Here is a 24,225-nt window from a genome sequence, read left to right on the forward strand (position 1 = left end):
GTAAGCAAAAGTAACCATAAGTAACAATATTGTTCTATGAAATGATTGTTTCAGAGTGTCTTACTCTCCTTTAGATTTGTTTGTTCTCAGTTTCCTTCAGTAGTAGAATGCCATTGAACCTATTTCCTATGATTAAAAGAAAAAACAGTATTCTGGGAATATGGATTTTAATTCCTTCATTACCATTAATTTTACTTCATAACTAAAGCAAACCTTTTAAGGCTCTATGTTTCCATTTTCTTTTCAGTTAAATTATTTTTTAAATAATTTTTAAGCCTGATTTTTAAATTTTTTTGTTTTCTTTTAAATGTTTATGTAGGGAGCAGTAGAAAGTAGTTAATGCTAGACTGATGACCCCACATTATATTTAAAGTCTTTAATTTGGCTGTGTTGCTGATAGTCCTTCCTTGAGAACCCTTTGCTATAATTCCCCTGCCAATCAGGCATAGTGAGTATTAGGAACTGATGTTTTCTCTATTAAATAAAAAGAACAAGTGTGAAAATGATAGCCACAGAATTATTTTATTTTCTTCTTAAGTGCAAAATTTAGGGATAAGATGTCAGAGCTTGAGTATTTGGTGTTCATGTTAAGCCCCATAAGTTTTGCTAATTCTACTTCTTAAAACAAAGTATCAGTGGAACCATTCAGAAGTGAAATACATTTTCTTAAAAACATTCCTAAAATAGTACAATAAAATGATTTTCCTATTATAAATTAATGAAATGCAAATATCAATTATGTATTATTCTACATTATATTTATATAAAAAGTATTGAGTTTAATAGAGAATTAAAATACCTTAGTCTTAGAGCCTAGCCTCTTATAGAAATTAATTATCCAATACATAATATAATAGAAGTCTTTCCAGAAACGTATTAAATAAGGCAAACCTCATTGCACAAAAAATTGTGTTTGATGCTATGGTATAATGATCATCTATTCAGAACCCATGTTTTATTTATAATGATGTCTTCCTTATTTCGCAGTACAGCAAAAAAGTAAAGAAGTACCTTTTTTCATATAAAACAGCATTCAAAAATGTTTCTTTGAGGTATTGTAAAATAAAGAACCACTCTATTTTTTACTTAGTTTTGTTTTGTTTTGAAAAGGCATTGATCTATAGATGTCGTATAAATTTCCTTTTGTAGTAAATATAGCTCCTGGTATTTCTGTGTTCAAAAGTCATTTCTGCTTTTTTGCAAAAAAAAAAAAAAAAAAAAAGGCAAAATCAGCCTCATTTTGTACCTCAATATTACTTGTTTCATTTTCTGTCCTTTCATCTTACTTCAAAATGGTGAAAGTAAAAACAAAACCCTTAAAGCTTTGATTAATACATGATGGCTAAACTCAAAAGAACCCAACCTTGTATTTGTAAACTTATTGTGTACCTATCTTGATTTAAAATTATGCCTATCATGTTAGAGTAATGCGTTCTAATTACTAACAGAACACAGATTTTTCCTCTTATTCTTTAGTTGTTTTCCTTTTACTCATCAGCTTTAAGAAAATGGAAAGTATTTTTGTAAACTTCTGGTACTATTATTTTTTTCAAATATACCATAATTAACATATCTAAATTCATCTTGTCCTTCAAAAAAAAACACCTTCCTCAGAACAATTTTGGCACTTTTCTTTTAGTATTGTTTTCACAAGTTACCCTTGCAAGGAAATTTATTTCATGACTACTGATTCTTTGATTCCTCCACAATTTCTCTCTCTCTCTCTCTTTTTTTTTTTAATGTTTGTTTTATTCTTCCCCTTTGATTCCATGCTGTCCTGGGTTCTCTGCTTCCTATATTGATTGGAAGGTCCCAGTCATTGGCCCCAGATCATCAGAGACCCATAGATATGCCATGCTAAAGCTAGCGCACAGTAAAGAGAAAGATCATGAGCTACACATTAATACTGTCAGTGCCCACAAGTGTACTGACTGACCAAGAAAAGCCAGAGGTCAGAATATCAAAGATCACTTCTTTTTTGAGATATTTCATATAGATTTTGAAATATTAGCTATGGAAACAACTCTTTATTCTCTGTCAGAGACACCTTACCTAATGGAAAGCACTTTTATTGTGAGATCCAAGAAACTTAGTCCTAACTCTAATAAAAGTGATTAGCATTGTGATCTAGGGCAAGTCACCTCATATGTTCTCAGGTCCAAGGTTATAAATAATAGCTAACACTATGCCAGGTATTGCTTCAAATCCTTCACAGTAAGGTATTAACTCTTAATTCTTGCAACAATCCCATGAGGTTGGTACTGTTATTATCTGTTTTTATATATGAGGAAATGGAAGCACAGGAAGGTTAAGTGACTTGCACAGAACCATTCAACTAATTAATGGCAGAACTAAGATTTGAATTCAAGCAGCCTGGCTCTAGAATCCATACTCTTAACCACATTTTTTGGTGCCCTTTGTATGCTATCTTACAAAATGACTCGTAGATGCTGCCCGAGACCCCTGTCTGTTTGGATACTCAATTAATGAAATAATTATGGAGGACCAATCAACTTTTAATTCAAGTGCTTTAAAATAACAACAGTGATGGAGCTTTACTTCTTACCAGTTTTGTTTTGTTTTTTTCCCGGCCATTCGCCACTATGGTATAAGGTGGGTGGAACAGGGAACACATGCATTATTGTAACTAGTAGCTAGCTATTGAATTTCAGTTCCAGGGCTCTTGGTCTTTCTCCAGCATCAAGTCACACATAATAAATCTGGACAAGTTTGCAGGTGCAATAATGAAAGGTTATTTACAAGACCCAACACAAATCCAACTTTTCCAAGTCAATGGCATAATAATTCAAGCAGTCAGTATAAACATTCCTGCAACTCAGAGGTTCTCTTCCAATTTGGGTAATCACTGGAGACTGTGTGAACTGAATTCAGTGAAGTAACAGCTGGATTATTTTGAACTTGAGGTGGGCAACAAATTTATAGAGTTAATGGGGAAAAAAAACTTGTTTCTTTCTGCTCTTTTTGTAAATTTTGAAGATAAGAGGCTCCTTAAGCTTAAGGATGTATTTTAGTGTTTGTCTCCTAAAAAATTTCTTTGTGGTCATATATTCATGAGAGCTTTAATTCCTCCTTCTAAGCTGCCTAAACTGTATTATAACAAGATAGAAGATAGAACTGTATTTGATCTTATATTACAGTTTTTATGCTCTTGTGTCCCCCTTTCCACTAGAGTTACATGAGAGCAGAGACCATGTTTCTCTTACATTTTTTTCCCTTATATCACCTAATTATAAAAATTGTAATATATTTACATGTAGCCCATGCTCAGTAGAACTTTGTGAGTTTGTTTATTGGATATACCACTTACATTAGAAAAGGAATCACCCAGCAGTAGAAATTCTTTTCTGTCACTTTGTTCAAAATTGTCCTGAGCTGTGTTTTTTATTTGACTATAGAAACCGTCAATATCAAGTTGCTTCCACTTTATTTACTCACATAACCCATGTCAGTGTATACATACTTTTTTTCAAACATTAGTTTAATTTGCCTTTTGTGGTTACTTAAATATCTTAAAACTTCTCTAAGATAAGTAAGTTTCTTAATTCTGTTAACAATGATAGTTTCCTTTTAGGCCTACAGATTATGAAATTTTTACTTCATGGTATTGTGATTTTAGTCAAATATTTTACTATTCTGATCTTAATTTTTTTTGCCCAGAAAAGATGATCTACAGGGACACCTGGGTGGCTCAGTCAGTTAAGTGTCTGCCTTTGGCTCAGGTCATGATCCCAGGGTCCTGGGGTCAAGTCCTGTGTTAGGCTCCTTGCTCAGCAGGGAGCCTGCTTCTCCCTCTGCCTGCCATTCTTACTGCATGTGCTCTCGCGCTCTCTCTTTCTCTCTGGAAAATAAAGTCTTAAAAAAAAAAAGAAGAAGAAGATAATCTACCAACATACAAAAAACATTTTAAAAGCCCACACTGAAGGGCACCTAGAGGAGCTCAGTCAGTTAAGAATCTGCCTTTGGCTCTGGTCATGTTCTCACAGTCCTGGGATTGAGTTCCGCATCCAGCTGTCCACTCAGCATCGAATCTGCTTCTCTCTCTGCCTCTGTGATCCCTCTCCCTCTATGATTGTTTTTGTTCTGTCTAAAATAAATAAAATCTTTAACAACAGCAACCCAAAAAAGCCCACATAGATTTCAGAATATAAAAAATATTGTGAAAGATTAGCTGAATAAGATTAATTTGGGGACTATTCAATGACTATTCAGAATTAGGTAGAATATTCCAAACATAGAGATAGCCCTATCATTATACACTTATCCATTCCCCACCCTGACTTATATTCCTTTTTTACAGATTGGTCTGCATAAAAATAGTCTGAGTAGACAGCTCTGCAATTGGAACATAATGGTTTACCAATTAATACCATCCTCACAACTGTTTTTTTCCTTAGATTTACATCACACATTTAACGGAGGAGGAGACATTCACATTACTTACCTAAATACTTTTTGAAAACATAATTTTAATTATAGCCCAACCAGAAACTCTAATTTTCATTTCAGAGATTTCAGCCTTACTAAGAAGAAATCTTTTTGTTTGCCAAATATCAAGTTTCTACCAGCAAAAGTACATTGTAGAAAATTATAGAATACTGAAAAGATAAAGAATCAAATAAAGACCAATAATCTTAAATATGTTATTCAGCCTACTTCCTGAAACAGTATGTGGTTATTGCGGTCTAAGCTTACTTCTTTCTATAACTCTCTTTTCGGATAGCTCTTGAAAAGCAATGCCAAGGAAGAGGAACACATTTTGGAAGCCGAAAATAAAAAACTAGTAGAAGAGCAGGAAAAACTGAAAACTGAATTAAAGAAGACTTCAGATGGTAACTTTGTGTGCATGTGCAGAAGTAGAAAGTGTAGCATGATATTTTATGCGGTTACACATCACTATTTTCCCTAAAACAAAACTAATGGCTCAATGTTCTTCTGGCTAAAATAACCAAGAGTGACCTGTTTAAAAATTCCTGCTCAAATGTGAAGATAAAACATGGTTTGGGCCAAGAGAAACATGCTCTGTTATACAGAAAAACATGTAGGTGTTTCAGATCTGTGTTGTAAATATAGATGTTCCTGCCTTAGCAGAAAAGCTATGTTCCTGAAAAGTTGCTTGTAAATACAGTTTTGGAAAATGAATGACATTTTTCCATCATAGTATATCGCTGCTTTGAAAGAAGCAATCGCAGGGGGACAATTTTGATTACAGGAAAATATATTGCTTATCTCAAACCCTAATATTTCCTACCTGCCAGATATAAGGAATGCATTCCCTGAAAAGATACTGATCGTGTAGAGTAAGCAACAATCTGGAATTGTTGACAATTTGATTGGCTTATTCTAAAATACATTACAATTCAGAACTTGGGAAGGCACCTATTTCTTCTATGTTTTTTTTTTCCTTAAAAAAAAATTCTAATAGCATTTCTTATTTGTCAAAGAAAAAATTCTTACTGCTTATAGCCACATAACACAGAAAAGTAGGTACCCCAAGTCCAGTGTCTTCCCAAGAAACTCAAGAGTAAAAATCTGTGACTTGACCCTTGGACAACATCCTTGCATATAACAGATATTCCTTGATGTTGGCCAGACAGTGGCAGACTTCTCAGCCAGCCAGAGTTAAGGTAATGGATCAATGCATAGACCTCCAATTTCAAATCTCTTCCACCACTTTATGTTGGAAGTAAATTGGAGAATGTTCAGTGACTGAATCAAGGATCTACTTTTAGACTATAAGTTTATACTTTTTAAAGAGATCTCAGCTTAATAAAAGTTTTTTATAATATAACTTGCTTTATTGGTTATCTATTTATCATATTTGGATAGAGGTTACTTCATCATGATATATTTGAATTTGATATGGAAAGCCCAAAGATAAAAGCTGATTCTGTAAAAACAAAACAGAAATCTGTAGGATATTTCATATGATATAAAATTCTTTAATTGCTTTCTTACTTCTTATTTAAAGTGAAAAAAAAAAAAGATTAGAAGCAGTAAGTTAAAAAATAAGTTACTCTTCTAGACAAGATAGTGCATTATGTGGTTGATGTAGTATAGTCCAAAATTCATTGCTGGTACTGTTCTCTCTTGTGTCATTACAAAAGATTTGGAACATGATCAAGAATTTTTCATACTTACATGAAAATAAATTTAGTAATCACCCACCTTCTACATTAGATGTTTAAGAAGAGAAGCAGTATTCTTTTTTTACCCAGCATAAAATATTGCTGCTAATCCTTTTGAAGACTGCAAGGGACCGTTTCCAAAATACCTTTAATTAGTATAAAAAACTGTTTCGAAATCTTGCTTTTTTTTTTTTAATACCTATCTTGGCATGGATTCCTCTTTTAATGTAAGAAGGGTGGTACAAAAATAAAGACAACAACAAGTTGTTTGCCACATTACACCTTCCTTTTCCTTTTCCTTTCAAAAATCCCAACTTTAAGGTATTTTGAGCTTTGACTTTAGAACTCTGAGATATAACTCTAAACCTAATATTATTTTAGCGTAATATAAAGAAACTCAGTATTTCTTTAACAGACAATTGAGATGTTTGGAATAGATGAACTCTTTGATAATATAGACATTGTGTTTATGATCTGATAGCAAGAGATACCAGCCTCTGTGTTTAAAGTGTAGACTACAAACCTTCTTTCAGAGTGAATCAGAGCTGAGGTAAAAGCAGATTTTACCTGTTTGAGTATGTCCTGTTAGGTTTCTGCAAGATGTGTAATATTTTATGAACACATTTTATGTACCCAAAATTATTATTTCACATAACAGTATTAGTGACCTTGAGAAGATCAAAGCTCCAGTTCTAAAAGAGATTTTAGCTATGTTCTCCTGACATATTCCAGTCAATTTCATTAAGGCAAGGACTAAGAAATTACGTAAATTAATAATGCAAGGGATTCAGATGAATTCAGTAGCACAGTGCTTTGTGTTGTATATTACCATTCAAAAATCATCATTGATTTCTCAACATTGAGGATATTAAGACTGACAGTGCTTAAGAATTGTTTCAGAAAGTTCTTTTATATTTGAAAATTGAGTAGAAAAGCAGTGTGATTTCTCTCTTAATGGAGACAAATAGAATATTTCAGTATGCATTTTTCTCACCCTTGGTGTTTGTTTAATCTAAGTGAAACCTTTTCTCCGAAGTATACTAGTGGAGATAGAGCATAAATACAAATGTTTATTTAAACTGGTTAACTTCAAACTGGAAAAGCGGTGTTCTGAACCAAGGTATTAAGAACACTCTCTTAGTAGTGCCAAACACTCCATCAGTTTTTAATCACCAACTCAGATTTGGACCAGAGTTAGTAAATTGTTGTGCTTCAGTGCAGTAATATGGCCCTGGTGATCCAAAAGAGAGTATGCATGTCCCAGAGCACCTCATTTATAGTAGGACTAACCTAGTCAGGTGTAAGGACATGATCTGTCATTTTTAATGATCTGTTTAACAATAACTCTGATACCCCAGTATGTGGAGTAATTGGGAAAGGGCACTGCCATGAAAAATAAGAACTTATCTCTGAAGATTTACGAAGCTCACATATTAATAATAATAAAAGAACTCAGAAGCTCTCATAATAAAAATAGATCTTGAATGAAGTGAAAAATCTTGTGATGTCCGAGGCGATTGACTTCAAAGGAGTCTCCCAGGATAACTCCTGGTTTTTATTCTTTTTTTTTTTTTTTTCAAAGATTTTGAAAAAATCTTTATCAGAGAGAGAGGGGGAGAGAGCAAGCACAGGCAGACAGAATGGCAGGCAGAGGCAGAGGGAGAAGCAGGCTCCCTGCTGAGCAAGGAGCCCAATGTGGGACTCGATCCCAGGACGCTGGGATCATGACCTGAGCCGAAGGCAGCTGCTTAACCAACTGAGCCACCCAGGCGTCCCCTGGTTTTTATTCTTAAAAATAAATACTTTCTTGGCTTTTATGCTTATAAATAAATACTTTCTCAGTATATATTAACTAGAGGAGACATGTCCCATTCATTTAATGCCTGCATTCATGCAATGGTAAAAGTAGATAATGATTTTAAAAGCGAGGGCACTGGCTGGCTCAGTTGGAAGAGCCTGGGACTCTTGATCTCAGGGTCGTGAGTTCGAGCCTGATGTAAAGTATAGAGATTTCTTAAATAAAGCAAAACAAAAATTTTTTATAATAAATATGTTTTAATAAAACAATAATAATATAATATTTAGTAAAATAATAATATTTAATAAAAATTAACAATTGAAATGATTGAGTTTCAGGGTACCTGCCTGGCTTAGTCAGGGTCATGAGTTCAAGCCCCACATTGGGCATAGAGCTTACTTTAAAAAAAAGTGATTTTTATGTGGAAATGTCTCCTCCTTATTCCTTTATGAACAGAAATGTATTCATTACATGCTACATTTTAAAAGGAGTTCTCAGAGCTGCCAGTCTTATGGTAGAGGTTGAGTAGTGGCCTGCCTATTTCTGCTGCATAAAGGGAAAGAAGAAAAGACAAAAAAGTGATTGAGGCAAATTCCTTGATCCTGGCTTTATCCTCCTTCTCTCCATACCTCCCTCCCTCCTTCTTTCCTTCCTTCCTCTTTCGTCCCACCAGAAATTTTTTAAGGAACTTTTCAAACAATGTATTTATTGCAAAATCTTTTAATATGGAACATAGAGACATAAGCTTTTTATACAGATATAAAACTGAGGGATGGAACACCTGGATGGTTCAGTTGGGTGAGCGTCCAACTCGTCCTCTCTGCTGGGGTCTTGATCTTGGGGTCATGAGTTCAGGCCACACATTGAGCTCTGAGCCTACTTTTTTAAAAAATGAAAAATAAAATAAATAAGTAAAACTGAGGGCTTTCGAATTCCTTATAAATGCGTTATTTGAGCCATCTAAAAATAAATTCTCAAAGTCTAACATAAGCATGTTTTACCCCTGAAAATTTTTGTGAGCATGAACTATCTTTAATTTACAGCCATATCAAAGCCATCACCTTATTTTAAAGTTGTTAATAGTTTAAACAAAAATGTGTCCGTTTTGTCGTATTTTTTGCTTTATTTCCTTTTAATGAGCTTTTATAATTTGAATAAGAAATTCAAATTTTTTCTCCTCTGTTTATATAACTGGGAGTTTCTGCTGCTTTTCCATCTCCTTTCCTTCTCTTAATAACTGAAGTAAAGTCCATATTAAAAAATAATAGTACAGTGTATTTGATGGATGTGACAATAGACAATATGTAATGAATAGTATATTAAGCAAAAAATTGCTCCAAGCTATTGATAGTAATTGTCTTTGGCATATACAAAGAATTTATTTTTTTCTGGAGTTGAAATTATTTTCTGTAATGAATTACTTCTACATGTACAGTGAAAAGGATAAAAAAACAAACTCTCTTCCAAATATCCAGGTAATCTAAGGCATTCATTTTGGGGGCTTGAATCACCTAATCGATTGAGTCTATTCCCAACTTTACTTTGAGAGTAGATACTACATATTAGAAGTTGTTTAACCATTGCTAAATGACATGGATCACTTTACAAAATCTGAAAATGTACAGAGTCGTTCTAGTCAAGTCACTGAATCTTTTTAGGCTGCAGTTTTCTGTAAAATGAGGGAATAGGCTACTTAACCTTTAATGTCTGTGTGTCTCCAAATAATACAATTAAACAAAAATTACCATTAAGTCCTATTTTCACTGTGGCTTTTTGACCCTTAAAATTGTATTTATTTTTCATGAGAGAAAATTTTTCACCGTAAGTTACCTTTCTTCCAAACTGAGTTCAGCAGGTGGTTAATTAAGCCATATTCCTCACAGAAAAATGTTTCATGTAGGCTTAGAGTCATTAGGACAGGACCTGGCATGTTTTATCAACCCATTAGCTTATAACTCAAGTGTGTTATATGGAATGGGGTTACAAATCTTAACCCTCTTGGGTGAGACATAACCATTTCTCACTAGGTTATAGTATGGTTGTTTGTTTAGAACATCTTTCAGAATACTGATATGGAATAATATAACTGCAAGAGAGGAGAAATGATTTAGTAAAGAAATCAACATGCTCTTTTCATTAAAAATATTGGGGAAATAAAAAAGAAGATTAGATCTTTAAATCTTTTCTGAGTATCTTTCCTTACAGAATTATAACACAAAGTAGTCACTGTAATGCTTAAACAGAATACCTAATTCTTTTTTTTTTAAAGATTTTATTTATTTATTTGACAGACAGAGAGCACAAGTAGGCAGAGAGAGAAGAGGAAGCAGGCTCCCTACTGAGCAGAGAGCCTGAAGTAGGGCTCGATCCCAGGACCCTGGGATCATGACCTGAGGCTTTAACCTCAGAGGCAGAGGCTTTAACCCACTGAGCTACCCAGGCGCCCCTAATTCTTTTTTTTTTTTTTAACCAGAGTTTTCATATACAGAAATACTGAAAGTTGAAAGTATTACTACAGGGCTTACAGTGAAAAACAGCAATTTCCTGAGACCCTCCCCAGAAACAGCTGTGTTCAGCTCATTTGGCTGTTTATTCTGATGTTCAGTTCCAGATTTCTAAACGCAATGTTTGGGTAGCTGTTTTTTGATCTTTCAGTGTGTGGGATTTTTTCTTTGACTTTCTTACATAGAAGAGAAGAACTTAGCTCTCTTGCCCAGCTACTCAGACACATTTCCCATCCCCTGTCATTCCAATATGAGCATATCATAATTCTTCTTACATCACATTATTATGAGTATGTACCTACTATTCATCATTGTCGTGAGAACCCCTTTGCCCCTTTCCTGCACGGATACCCTTTTTCCTGAGTTCCATGTTTTCCATGTTTTATTTACTCTCTCCTTTTGGTAGAACATACCATCCAGTAGCTTACTGAGGAAGAATACATGAAAGGTAAACAACTTGAAGCCATGAATGTCTGGAAATCATTATTTTCTGAAACTAACTATCATTACTTTAGCCTTACCCTTCTTTGAAAATTGCTTAACCTCAGAAATTCAAAGGCAGTGCTCCATTATCTTGTTTCTGTTGTTTCCATTGACATAGCCAGTCATTCCAGTCCCAGATTCTTTTTGTACATGACCTGTTTTGTTTTGTTTTGCCTTCTGGAAACTTGTGGAGTCTTCTTTCTGTCCTCAGGGTTATAAAATTTCTTCATGAGAGGGATTTTAGGAGGCAGGAGGAACAAACAAGATTAGCGGAAGGAGGGAAAGCAAAAATATAAGATGACTCCAGGTTTCTAATTTGGTTGACTAGGTAGGTAATACTTTTAACTTAGATTAAGACCAAAGGAGATGTGGGGTGCCTTCTTTTATTTGGAGAGAGAGAAAGCAGATAAAATGAGTGTGGTTATAAAATAAGTGAGGGGCCATCAGGATATCCTAGTGAAAATGCCCAAAAAACAGTTGTAAATACAAATTCAAAGCTTAAAAGAAAGGTCATCTGGGGGCGCCTGGGTGGCTCAGTGGGTTAAAGCCTCTGCCTTCAGGTCCTGGGATCAAGCCCCGCATCGGGTTCCCTGCTGAGTGGGGAGCCTGCTTCCTCCTCTCTCTCTGCCTGCCTCTCTGCCTTCTTGTGATCTCTGTCTGTCAAATAAATAAATAAAATCTTTAAAAAAAAATAAAAAAAAAAGTAAGGTCATCTGAAGCTCGAGTCGAAACCATCATACATATGGATAACTCTCAGTTAAGTCAAGGAATTAATGGGAAAAAGCAAGGAAGACTGTATTAAGTGAGAAGGGAGAGGTGTGAACACAGAACTCTGGCACATACCAACATTTGAGGCTTAGGCTGAGAAGAATCAGAGGTGCCCCCTGAGAACGAGTCACCTCTGGCCATCTGATTCTGTCATTTAGGTAGTAGGAAAGAGCCTCTGGGTTCCAGGTAGAGGCCTCTACCTTGCAATGTGTCTTAATAATGTGAAGCCTGCTGATGACCAAGAGGGTATTTATAATATGAAATGCTAAGTGTAATTACAAGATTTTCTTCTAAAATTTTAAAATGTCTTTGAGGAGTACCTGGGTGGCTCAGTTGGTCGAATGTCTGACCCTTGGTTTCACCTTGGGTTATGATATCAGGGTCATGAGATCAAGCCCCGTGTCAGGCTCCTACGCTCAGTGGGGAGTCTGCTTGAGGATTCTCGCTCTCCCTCTCCCCCTCCCCCAACACACTTTCTCTCTCTCTTTCTCTCGGATAAATAAATCTTTAAAAAAAAAAAGACATTTTTGAAAGGTATTTTGAAATTGCAAGAAGGAACAGAGTGAGAAGCGTATGGCTAACATGAGTTGGAGCAAGTTAGGATACATGAGGAATCTGAAGCTTGGGAAACAAAGATCGCTCAGTCATGCTCTCTCTTCTCTGGACTACCTCACAGATTACTGTAATTTGATCTTTTATTCCAAATTTGAAAACCGATAGTATTTTCCTTCACTTCCTCTTTCCCCTTCTTGTTTCATCTTCTTCTCAGTTATTGGCAGGAGATTGCTGTTGAAGTAAATTTTTATTAACCCAACACTTCTGAAGGTTTGTATTTAATTTCGAGAAGTCTTCCAGTGATTTTCCTGAAACCAGCTTTGCCCTCTACACTAGATTAATAGCACATTCTGCTTCCTAGAAGGCCCTACAACCTTCATGAACCAAATACCTCTCAACAGTTTTTATAGGATCAGTTCCTATATCAGTTTGAGATTCTGTGGATGGCCACATTTCCTGAAGGATTACGTATTAAAGAGGTTTTAGCAACATGGAGTCTTTGCTGCATTCCATTTATGAACTTTTCCGTTTACCTGCCATAGACGAAGTATGTTGCTGGATACGAGGAGGGATACCAAGGCACATATAGTATCGTCCCAGTCTTCAGGGATCTCTAGTGAGAACTGTAGATACATTCACTCATAACAGGAATGTGAGGCAAGGGATGGTAACTGAACTGAAGGGAAAGCTCAAAGGGCTGTGGTAGCACAGAGGAGAAAGAGATGGATTCTTATTGGCAGAGTTGAGGAAGATTTCATAGGGGAGGTATTTGAGCTTGGTCTCAGAGATGAGAGGGATTTCAGAAGCAGAGAGAACTGTGTCTTCCCCTAGCCTCGGCAATGCACACGATCCAAGGATTAAAGGCCATTATGCCTAAGAGAACAGTTTATGGATTGGTTTGTGGAGTGGGCGTGATGAGGATGCCAAGCAATCTGAGACAAGATCTGGGGACCATGAGTACCATGTGTACAAGTCTATCGTTTATTCTAAATTGAGCCCAGAGATGGCAGCAGGTTTTAAGCAAGAAAATAGAGAGCCAGAAAGTCTTTCACCAAATAATTTGTAGACGAGATTTAGATAAGAGAAGAAAGAATAAATAGCTCTCAAATGTATAAATGTCTTTATTTAAGAATTCCCTTGAACAGTTTGTTGAAGATGCTAAGAGCATCTGATATTTGGAAATGCGGAGTTTAAAGTTACTCATACTTCATTTGAAACCAGCTTTTGCATATTAGCCTCTCTGGGACCTTGGGGAAGGAATTTACTCTAAGCTGTAGCTCTTCGTGGAGTCATTGCATATAAAGCACACAGCCCAGTGCCTGGTCTGTGTTCAATTTTAATAATGTGCTAGGCTTTATCATTATTGTTGTTATTTCTATCAGAAAAGCTTCCAGGTTAAAAAAGGAATGACTGAAGCATTTTAAAAAGAAAAGTTTATGCCTGAGTTTTCAACCTAAAAAATTTTATCAAAACTAATTTAAAACCTTTTCCTCAAGTTAGGAGATAATTTTTCTGACAATATCTTACTTTACAAATGCATGTAATACTGCCTTTTTGGTACACCATAATGAAAAGACAGATTTAAGGTAAAATCTTTCCCAAGTATCTAAATTGAAAAAGAGAAAAAGACCTTTCAGAGTCTGATCAGTGGTATAACATGCCAGTGTTAGATGTTTGACTTGTTCATTTGCTAATTAAATCTGGGGTTGGTTTACAAAACCGAAGTAAAATAACAGCTCTGTTCTTTTCTGTGGGTGTCTTGGAAAGTTATTAGTTGAGTCCAGTGTGTTTTAAATGCCCAGTGTGTCTGGGTGATGGACAGCGAAATGGGTTTGTTTGTGCTTTCAAAGCTGGAGCATGAGTTTTTTGCTTTAGAGGCACCTGGCTGACTCAGTTGGTAGAGCACATGACTCTGATCTCAGGGCTGTGAGTTCTAGCCCCACATTGGGTATAAAGATTACTTAAAAATAAAGTCTTAAAAAAAAAAAAAAAAGTTTTTTGCTTTAGAGGTTACCTGATCACCCAGAGTCTCAATCAGCCTATCCAAAATTAAATTTGTCATCCTCTCCAAATTATCCCCGCTTTGGGTTCCTGAATCAAAAGCTGTCAGCTAGATTACTAGAAAAATAAAGGGGGGGGGGATCTCTTCTTTCTAAAATTAAATCTCATTGCAAGCCCCTTGTCTGGATAGCCTTTGTTCTTTCTATAAGGAAAATTGATGGAGTTAAAATGGGAAACTTTTTAGGAGGCTTCTTAAAATTTTCGGAATGATTTGGATCCTGTAGTTCTTCTGAGTAAATTTATGATTTAAGAGAAACTGATAACACTTAACAAGTGTTGTTTTAGGACAAGGGCCAGCAAACTATAGGCCAAATCTTGCCTGCTGTCTTGTTTTTATAGATTAAATTTTACTGGAATGAAGCCATGCTTATTCGTTCACATATTTTCTATGACTACAGAGATGAGTAGACTAGACAGAGTCTGCATGGCACAGAAAAAAATATTTACTATCCAGCCCTTTATAGAAATAGTTTGGGAACCCATATTTAAGGTCTTTAAATAAAAAAGAGTATCTTTTTCAGTTTAAGTGAGGTAATGCTGAAAAAAATTCCTTCTCCCATCAATATTGTTATAAAATTTGGTGTTTACCTAATTGCTTGTTGAATATTGATCAGATAATTTAAGAAATTATATATATTTATGTATAGTAAAGCTAGTTCTTTGTTTATAGTCCACACAAATTCACTCCTTCAATTCTCTTTGGGTTCAATTCTCATGATGGGTCAATTCTTCTAGATGTCATGTATTTCTTTTGCTTACACATGAACTTGCTTTATTAAGTGTACCCTTTCTAAAGCAGTTTGTATAACCTGTACTTAACACGGTGCTTTGCCTAAAATGTATATCCTGATTTTTAAGGGAAAAGCTGGCATATTAATGTAGTTTATAATTATTCTTTGCTAAGTAACAGATCCAAAATTGTTTTCTTAAGCATTTAAGCAACCTAACTAAGATTAATTGAGGAAGTCTTTATGCATTTATCTTTTCACCAACAGCACACACATTGGGGCTGATTTTATTAAATTAGGAAACCTATTTGTCAAGTTCCCTGGCCCAGAGTACCAGTAAACTTTGAAATAACTACACACCTTAAGATCCATGTCTTTTCTAAAACCCAAAACGACTTTACTCATGAACCTCACCCATGTTCCCAGTAGCCCAGAATGTATGGGCAGGCACTCATATATGCAGAGTAATCATTCATTTTCCCTTTGTTCTGTGCAGGAGAAAAGTAGGTCTATATTTGGTTTTATTTATTAATGTTGACTCTGTGATATAATTAGTTGTGCAGCTTTGTTTCCATTCCAGAGATGTCTTAATCCTCCTCCTGCAGAGAATGCAGTCTTGTAAAACATGTCCCCGTTTGGTCTTTGTGCCTTTTTGTTTGGCTTCTTTGTATTGCCACCGGCGTAGTTTTTCAGCACCATGGATCTGATGATACCTCTGCGCTATTTAAAACTCTTCCTTGGTGCCTGTCACCTTTGCAGCTCTCCAGGATGACACACATAATCTTCTGTGATCTGGCCCCCGCCATCATCTCCAGCTCTGTCCCCCAGTTTTGTCCAATCTAAATGTTATACTCCTACTCCATTAAATATCGGAATTGGGAGTTCTTCTTACAGTGGTGTTTCCATCTTCTCCCATTTGCCCAGGACTGCAGGTCTCCTTCCTTAATCCTTCACTCTTGTCGTTAGCTTACACTCATCCTTCAGCTCCAACACTGCCATGTCTAAGAAGGCTCCCTGAAACTCCCTTCCACTTAGACTGAGGAACACCTTGTGGGCCTCCATAGTGCTGTGTGCTTGCTTATGTGCTAGCATGCTCTGTAGAAATTTCCTTTTCATTCATTTGTCTTTCTTTCAAGACCTTAAGTGCTGTGAAGGCCAGGGCCACGTCTAAGTCAACTCTGTTTCCCCAGTATGAGGCTTGCGTCCCAAACACTGACTTTTGTGCCCTCTCTTCCTTCTGTACCCGGTTCCGATTTCATGGTTTATGCTAATTATGTTCTTGCTAACTACTCGTCTCCTTTATCTCCTTACCCCGTCGCTCCCCCCTCCCCCTTCCTTCTCTACTCCCTGGCTCTCTCTAGGACCTAGCCCTGGTTAATTTTCACATCTTTACCAACTTGGCATCTGCACCCAAACATGTCACCATTGCTGAAGGGACCAACTTTTTGCTTTAAATAAGTGGTCTCTAAATTCTGTGGGCCATCAACATGCACGACTGTTATGTCGAACTTCTCTAAAATCTCCTTTCCACACTCCAAAACTATCAGATCTCATCACACTGTGAAATTCTAAGTTTACCCTCTTTCATCAGGCACAAAGAATTAATCGGACAACAACTCCATCTTCTCACCACCAAACTACCGTCCTCCAGCCAGCTGGGCTCATGGGTTCCCATGGATTAGGTTTCCATCCCTCATCCAGTGCTGTGGATCCCAGTCTCCAGGACTTTGCTTCTGCAGTCACTCCTGCACTTCCTGTCACTCTGCAGAAGTCCTCAGGGATCTCCGACGCAACAGAAACTTCTCTCCGTCTCCTATTCCTCCAGCTATTGCCTCAGTTTCTCTGTTCTACTTCAGAACCAGATTTTTTTTTCCTTTAAACCTTTTTTTATTTTAAAGAGTTTATTTATTTTTTTGACAGAGATCACAAGTAGGCAGAGAGGCAGGCAGAGAGAGAGGGGGAAGCAGGCTCCCTGCTGAGCAGAGAGCCTGATGCGGGGCTCAATCCCAGAATCCTGAGATCATGACCTGAGTGGAAGGCAGAGGCTTAAACTACTGAGCCAGGTGCCCCTCCTTTTAACTTTTTATTCAGGCATAATTTCAAACTCACAGGAAAGACTCATGAATAATATCAAGAAATTCCTCTGCACCCTTCACTCAGTTCCCCACTGATAACACTTTACATTTGCCTTATCTTGTTCTCTCACCCTCTTTGTATTATTCTCTCACTTACTATTTGGATATTTTCCAAATGTTGATTTCCTAACTCCCCCACTCCTTTTACATTAGTCAGATGCCATTCTGATAAGGAGGAGTTGTCCTTCGTCCCCTAGTTATTTATGTGTTTCTTTAATACTTTCAGTGGGTTAGAATCCATTATGAGCATTGCACTTTTTGTTCAGCTTGTCTCAGAATTGGCATTCGGAGTCTTTTCAAGTGGGGTCTCATATCATTTTGTCATTTCCCCATTCTGTAGACACTTACTTTCTGGAATAATGAGACATTGCAAGCTCACCTTATACTTTCCCTTCTCCAGCACTTGAATCAAACATTTCTCCAAAGAGCCTTCATTCCTTTAAGCAGAAAATGGGATTTAGAAAATGGGATCTGGATTCTGGATGTGTCCATTCCTTACTGGGACGTCATTTATTTATAGGCTCTCTCAGCAGACAGCACGGAGGGCAGCTTAAATTCCACCTCTCTAGAGAAACTTCGTGACTACCCGGTCTCATAGCCATCCAGTCCCTCGGCCAGCAGTCTGTCTGGACTTCTGTGTGACACTTAGCACTTGGCTGGTCTCTGTATTGTGTCTTCCTCCCAGATTAGAAAATGGCTTTTGTGAGAATAAAGACCCTAGCGATCTTCTCACTCAGCACTCAGAAAAATGCCTGATGCCAAGTAAGTTTTTGAAGGGATAGATGAGTGGGTAACTCCCTTGTCTTGGGACAGCTTCATCTGTGTAACAGCTTCTTTTGTGTCATAAGCAACAGGAACGTCAGCAGTTAGAGACCAGAAGAAGAATCTCCTTTCTCATGTTGTTTTTTTAAGATTGTATTTATTTCTTTTGAGAGAGTATGCAGGGAGGGGCAGAGGCAGAGGGAGAGACAATCTGAAACAGAATCCATGCTGAGCATGACCCTGAGATCTTATGATCTCATGACCCTGACATCATGACTGAGCTGAAATCAAGAGCCGGATGCTTAACCATCTGAGCCACCCCAGTGCCCCTTTCCTCATATTCTTGATGAAACGGGGAAGATTTGCCATCGCTGTTAAGGAGCTTATTTCTCACTGCTCTTCTATGTTTATTGTACGTATGACCCTAATACATGATTACATAACAACTCTTCTTTTGAGCTCTGATTTTAAATATTTAATGTATTAAGCCCATGCTTCTTTACTAGAATATCTGTTTATCCTTTATGCACCTTCGTACTGTTTACTCATTGACTTTAAAATAGTACCACTTGGTCCTTGTTTGTTCTTTTAATACACACTGTAATACGGGATTGAAAAACATATCAAGGGGTGCCTGGGTGGCTCGGTGGGCTAATCCTCTGCCTTCGGCTCAGGTCATGATCCCAGGGTCCTGGGATCGAGCCCCACATTGGGCGCTCTACTCGGCGGGGAGCCTGCTTCCTCCTCTCTCTCTGCCTGCCTCTATGCCTACTTGTGATTTCTCTCTCTGTGTGTCAAATAAATAAAAATCATAAAAAAAAATAGAAAGAAAAAAACATATCAAGATTTTTTACAAAAGAAAATTTTAACTAATTTTTTCTTTAGTTAGAACAAAGGAATCATGCATACCCTATTTGATAGTTTCTTACTTAGATAGTACTTATAGCCTAATGAATGTTATATTATCTGATCCTGTATGTGTAGTGTTTTGTTTTATTGTGTTCCCCTTGTGCTTTTTTTAAGTAAATTTTATATGTTAAAAGAGGTCAGACTTGGGAAAAACTGCTAAGATAGTACAGAATTTTCCCATGTGCCCCATACTCCATTTCCCTATTATTGATGTTTTGCATTAATGTGATACATTTATACAACTAAATGAGCCAGTTTTCATACAGTATTATTGACTAAATTCCCTAGTTTCATTAGATTTTCCTTAGTTTTCACCTGATTTTTTTTTTTATTTCCAGGATCTCATTCAGGATACCACAGTGCACTTGATAGTTATATCTCCCTTAGACTCAGCTTGGCTAGATTAACTTCTCAGACTTGCCTTATTTTTGATGACTTTGACAGTTTGGGGAAGTAGTGGTCAGGTATTTTGTAGAATGTTTCTCTGTTGGCATTTATCTGATCTTTATCTTATGTTTAGACTAGGGTTGTAGGATTTGAGAGGAAAGTCACAGAGGTCAAGTGCCACTCTCTTCACGTGACATCAAGAGTACATACCAACACAATTTATCACTGCGGGGGTTGGCCTTGACCACCTGACTTTGGTGGCATTTGTCAGGGTTCTTTACTGTAAAGTTACCTTTTTTATTCCCTCTTTCCATAATGCACTTTTTGGAAGGAAGTCACAGGTAACACTTAAGAAATACTCTAAGGGGTGTCTAGGTGGCTCAGTTGGTTGAGCGTCTTGACTCTTTGGTTTTGGCTCAGGTCATGACCTTGGGTTTGTGGGATGAAACCCTGAGTGGAGCTTCATGCTTATCACAAAATCAGCTTGACATTCTCTCTTTCTCTGCTCTCTCCCTGCTTGCATGCACATGTATTCTCTCTCTCCAGTAAATAAATAAATAAATAGTTCTTTTAAAAAATGATTACTCCCCTTGAGGGTGGAGTGTCTATATAAATTATTTGGAACTCTTCTGCAGAGATTTGTCTGTTTACCCCTATTTCTTTCCTTCTGTCTTTATGACTCGTGGCTATTCCTCTTAATACTTTGGATTGCAAATTTAATATTTTTATTATGTTTATTGTTTCAACTCTAGCAATTGAGAGTTCTTTCATTTGGCTGCGTGTCCCTTTGACATATATATCCCCATTATTGTGGATTTGTTTTGTTTTATTTTCATTTTTTGAGTATTCCCCTATCTGACACTACAAGATGCTGAAGGCTTATCTTGCATATATCCCGCCTCATTCCTAGAGCCAGTGTTTCAGTCTTGTTTTTTTTTTTTTTTCCTTAATTGAACTGGACTCTGTAATACTGTTTGGTTTTGTTTTTAAATTTGAATTAGTGTGAGATATTTGTGGGTTTTTTTTTAAAGATTTTATTTATTTATTTGACAGGGATCACAAGTAGGCAGAGAGGCAGGCAGAGAAAGGGAAGCAGGCTCCCTGTGGAGCAGAGAGCCCAATGCGGGCTCTATCCCAGGACCCCGAGATCATGATCTGAGCTGAAGGCAGAGGCTTAACCCACTGAGCCACTCAGGCGCCCCTAGCGTGAGATATTTGTAACATGATTATATTTTTATCAAAATATTTTAAAATGGTCTGTTGACTTTGTGACTCTCCAGCTATCCAGGATATTTTTTTAGCTAAACTATGGTTGACACACAGTATTACATCAGTTTCAAGGGTGCAACACAATGATTTGACAACTGTGTACCTTATGCTATGTCACTGTGAGTGTTACTATCATCTGCTCATCGTACAGTGCTATTACAATGCCAGTGACTGTATTTCCTGTGCTGTACCTTTCATCCCCATTACTTAATCATTCCACTATTGGAAGGAATGTTTTGTTCTTTGATTAAAGATATAATTGTTTTCATTCGTAACCAGGATTCCTATCAGGTGAATAGAGTGATACTTCATTGTTTACCTGACGTTTATCACAATCTCAGGAAAAGAACTGGTTACACACAAGTGAATTTTTCAAATGCTTAGAGCTTAAACTTTTCATTTACCCATTTTTTTCCTTCCTTCAAGGAACATACTTTAAGTATCTTCTATGTGCTGACCACGGTGCTGGGTTCTCAGAACAGAGAGACAAGACACGGCTCTGTTTCCTGAGTAGTCACAGTCTAGTGGGGACATAGCTACACTTCAGCATGGTGGGCACTATATTTTAGGTGAGCTCCAGATGACATAGAAGCCGACAGTGGAGATCAAGGACAATTTCTTGACATTTTGCAGAATAATGTTAATTAGCCAGAGGAAGAGGGAATAAATGAGCCTGGCAGGGAGGTGAAGGTCGATGAGCAAAGGTGTCTTAACGAAATGAGCAGCGGATAACTAAGAGAGTATGGCACTTCTGAAATACAACAAGAAGCTCACTGTGACTGGAGCATAACGTAAGACAGCGGCAGTGGCGAGAGGAGAGCAGAAGGCCTAGGATCTGTCAGAAAGGGCCTCGGGTTGCTATGTTCACATTCCTGGGCACTGCTGAAGGGGTTTTAGGCAGGGGGCAGTCACTCTGACAATACTGTGGGCAGTGAATTAGAATAGTCAGGAAACGGGATGAGGAACCCATTTCAGCAATCTAAACAAGAGATGAGGACAGTGGTGACAGAGTAGAGTGGATGGACTGATGGGATAGAAAGGAAGTAGAATCAGCAAAGCTTATCAGCAGATGGATATAAGGTTAAAAGAGAGTGGGTGATAATGGAAGTGATGAATGCAACAGAGCTGATTTACATGTAAATGGCCATATAGGCATGTACCAAAAAGCGTAGCCATAATATAATTAAAACCGCAGTTCATGTTCCTTACTGAACCAAAGTTTGTGTGTCTACTTTCCAAGTGTCTTGGAAACATTGCTGTTGATTAACACACCAGTCATTGATCACTGGCGAAAGAATAGTATGTGTGAGGATTAGGTATTAAATACTCCAATATACCTCACTCTCAACATCCCCAAAATAGAACAAAATAAACTGAAAGAAACCAGCACTAGATGTATGGAAAATTTTCAAATAAAAAATGATTTCCTCTGTTGCAATCCTTATACCTATTGTACAACAGCCAACTTTAGCTGTCTTGTTAATGCCTCTAGAATGTTCTCTTCCATTCCCTGGCAGAGCTTAGCTGGTGGTGTCTGTTATCTCAAGTAGAAATCATAGTGATACATCTACACAGTGCATTAGTCTCACCAGCTTCTCCCACTTTGCAAACAGCTCCACAAATGTGAATTTGGCATTTGTAAAATTACAAATATCATTGACCTATTTACATGTCATTTTACACAAATATTTTACGCAAACATTTTGGTTTATATCTCACTGTAATATCATTTGGGGTTTCTCTATATTAATAAGTGATGTGTATGCCTCAGAAAGTTCCTGTTGACTAGAACATAATCCAGCTTCTAACTGAATCTGGCCAATACTCTCATGAAATATCTCAACATTTCCATAAAGCCACCAGCAAGTGATAGCAACTCATTTTTGCAGATGAGAAAATTGAAATAGTGACTTAGATGTATCACCTCAAGCCTCCTTGTTTAATAATGTCTTTCCTATAAATGCTACTTCCAAAATAAGATAGTTCAAGATGAAATAAGCTTATGCAAATGTCAGATAACAAGTTTATATAATCCCTTAGTCACGAAGGCGTTCCAGAAGGAGGTGGAAGGCATCCAAAGCAGAATATTATAATTTTTATAAAACAAGAGATAGAGAAAGGACTGGGAAACAGTCCAAAAGGCTTCTAGACAATAATAGCCTCTCTTAATTGAAGTGAATTAAATAAGATAGTAATCATTAGGTTTATTAATATCTGCTTAGATATAAAACAAAATAAGAAACACAGCTCCTACCTTGGCTTGATAAGTGCCAGAAAAATGGGATTTGCCTGCATTTGTTTTGCCATACCTTCATATGTAGTGATCAGGAGAGACCTCTGCATAGGCTGCATAGTGGTTTTCCAGCTTCTTTTATAGATGTGTAGGACCTCCTGACTCATTCTATCTCCTAACAGTTCCTTGCTTTAAATAAGGAACTGATGAGATGATATCTAAAATTTATTCAGAAATTGAAGTATAGATCATAACGTTAAGACCAGCTCCTATTCAGTACAAGCACCTGGCCAGTATTCTATATTTTTAAGAATAATTGACATACAATATTGTATAAGTTTCAGATGTACAACATAGGGGATTGATATTTATATACATTTTAAAATAGTCACCACAGTAAGTCTAGTTACCATCTACTACCATACAAAGTTGCTACAGTATTATTGGCTATATTCCCCATGCTGTACATTACATCCCCACATCTTTATTTTATAACTGGAAGACTGTACCTTTTAATCCCTTTGAACTGTTTCATCCATCCTTCCCACCTGCCCCTCACTTCTGGCAACCATCAGTTTGTTCTCTGTTTTTGTTTTGTTTGTTCATTTGTTTTTTAGATTCCACCAATGAGTGAAATTATATGGTATTTTTCTTTTTGTAACTTATTTTACGAGAGCATAATACCCTCTAGAGCCATCTGTGTTGCAAATAGCAACATTTCATTCCTTTTTTTTTTTTTTGCAACATTTCATTCTTAAGGCTATGTAATGTTCCATTGTAAATATATACACCACATTTTTTTTTATCCAATCATCTGTTGAAGGATATTAGTTTGCTTCCAAATTTGGACTATTATAAATAATTCTGCAATGAACATAGGGGTGCATATTTCTTTTCAAAATAGTGTTTTCATTTTCTTTGGTTAAATACCTAGAAGTGGATTATGTATCATATGGTAGTTCTATGAATAGTTTTTTCATAGAGGCTTGAGTGTTTTCTATATATAGTATCATGTCACCTGCATATAGTGACAGTTTACTTTTTCCTTTCCAGTTTAAATGCATTTTCTTTCTTTTTCTTGCTTAATTGCTATGGCTGGGATTTCCATTACTATGTTGAATAAAAATGGTAAGAATGGGCATCCTTGTCATGTTCCTGATCTTAGAAAGAAAGCTTTCAGCCTTTCACTGTTGAGTGTGATGTTAGCTCTGGGTTTGTCATACATAACCTTTATTATGTTGAGGTGCATTCTCTTTGTATCCACTTTGTTGAAAGTTTTATCCTAAATGGATGTTGAATTTTGTCAAATGCTTTTTCTCCATCTATTGAGATGATCATGTGTGATTTTTATCCTTCATTTTGTTAATGTGGTACATCACATTGATTGATTTCGGGTATTGAACCGTCCTTGCATCCCTAGAATAAATCCTACTTGATCATGGTGTATGATCACTTAAAGTATCATTAAATTCAGTTTGCTAATATTT

General features: G+C 36.6%; 1 protein-coding gene across 3 annotated transcripts in view; it reads left to right on the forward strand.

Annotated features, from left to right (window-relative positions):
• Nucleotides 1–24,225, forward strand: part of BCAP29 (B cell receptor associated protein 29) — a 49,239-nt gene that overhangs the window by 11,019 nt on the left and 13,995 nt on the right. For all 3 annotated transcript variants that reach the window (XM_082691968.1, XM_082691969.1, XM_082691970.1), the window contains exon 6: nucleotides 4,742–4,850. In XM_082691968.1, coding sequence (XP_082548094.1) covers nucleotides 4,742–4,850 — 109 coding nt within the window. The remainder of the gene's footprint in view (nucleotides 1–4,741; nucleotides 4,851–24,225) is intronic.

The sequence above is a fragment of the Mustela nivalis genome (assembly GCF_964662115.1).
Source record: "Mustela nivalis genome assembly, chromosome: 12".
Taxonomy (NCBI): Eukaryota; Metazoa; Chordata; class Mammalia; order Carnivora; family Mustelidae; genus Mustela; species Mustela nivalis.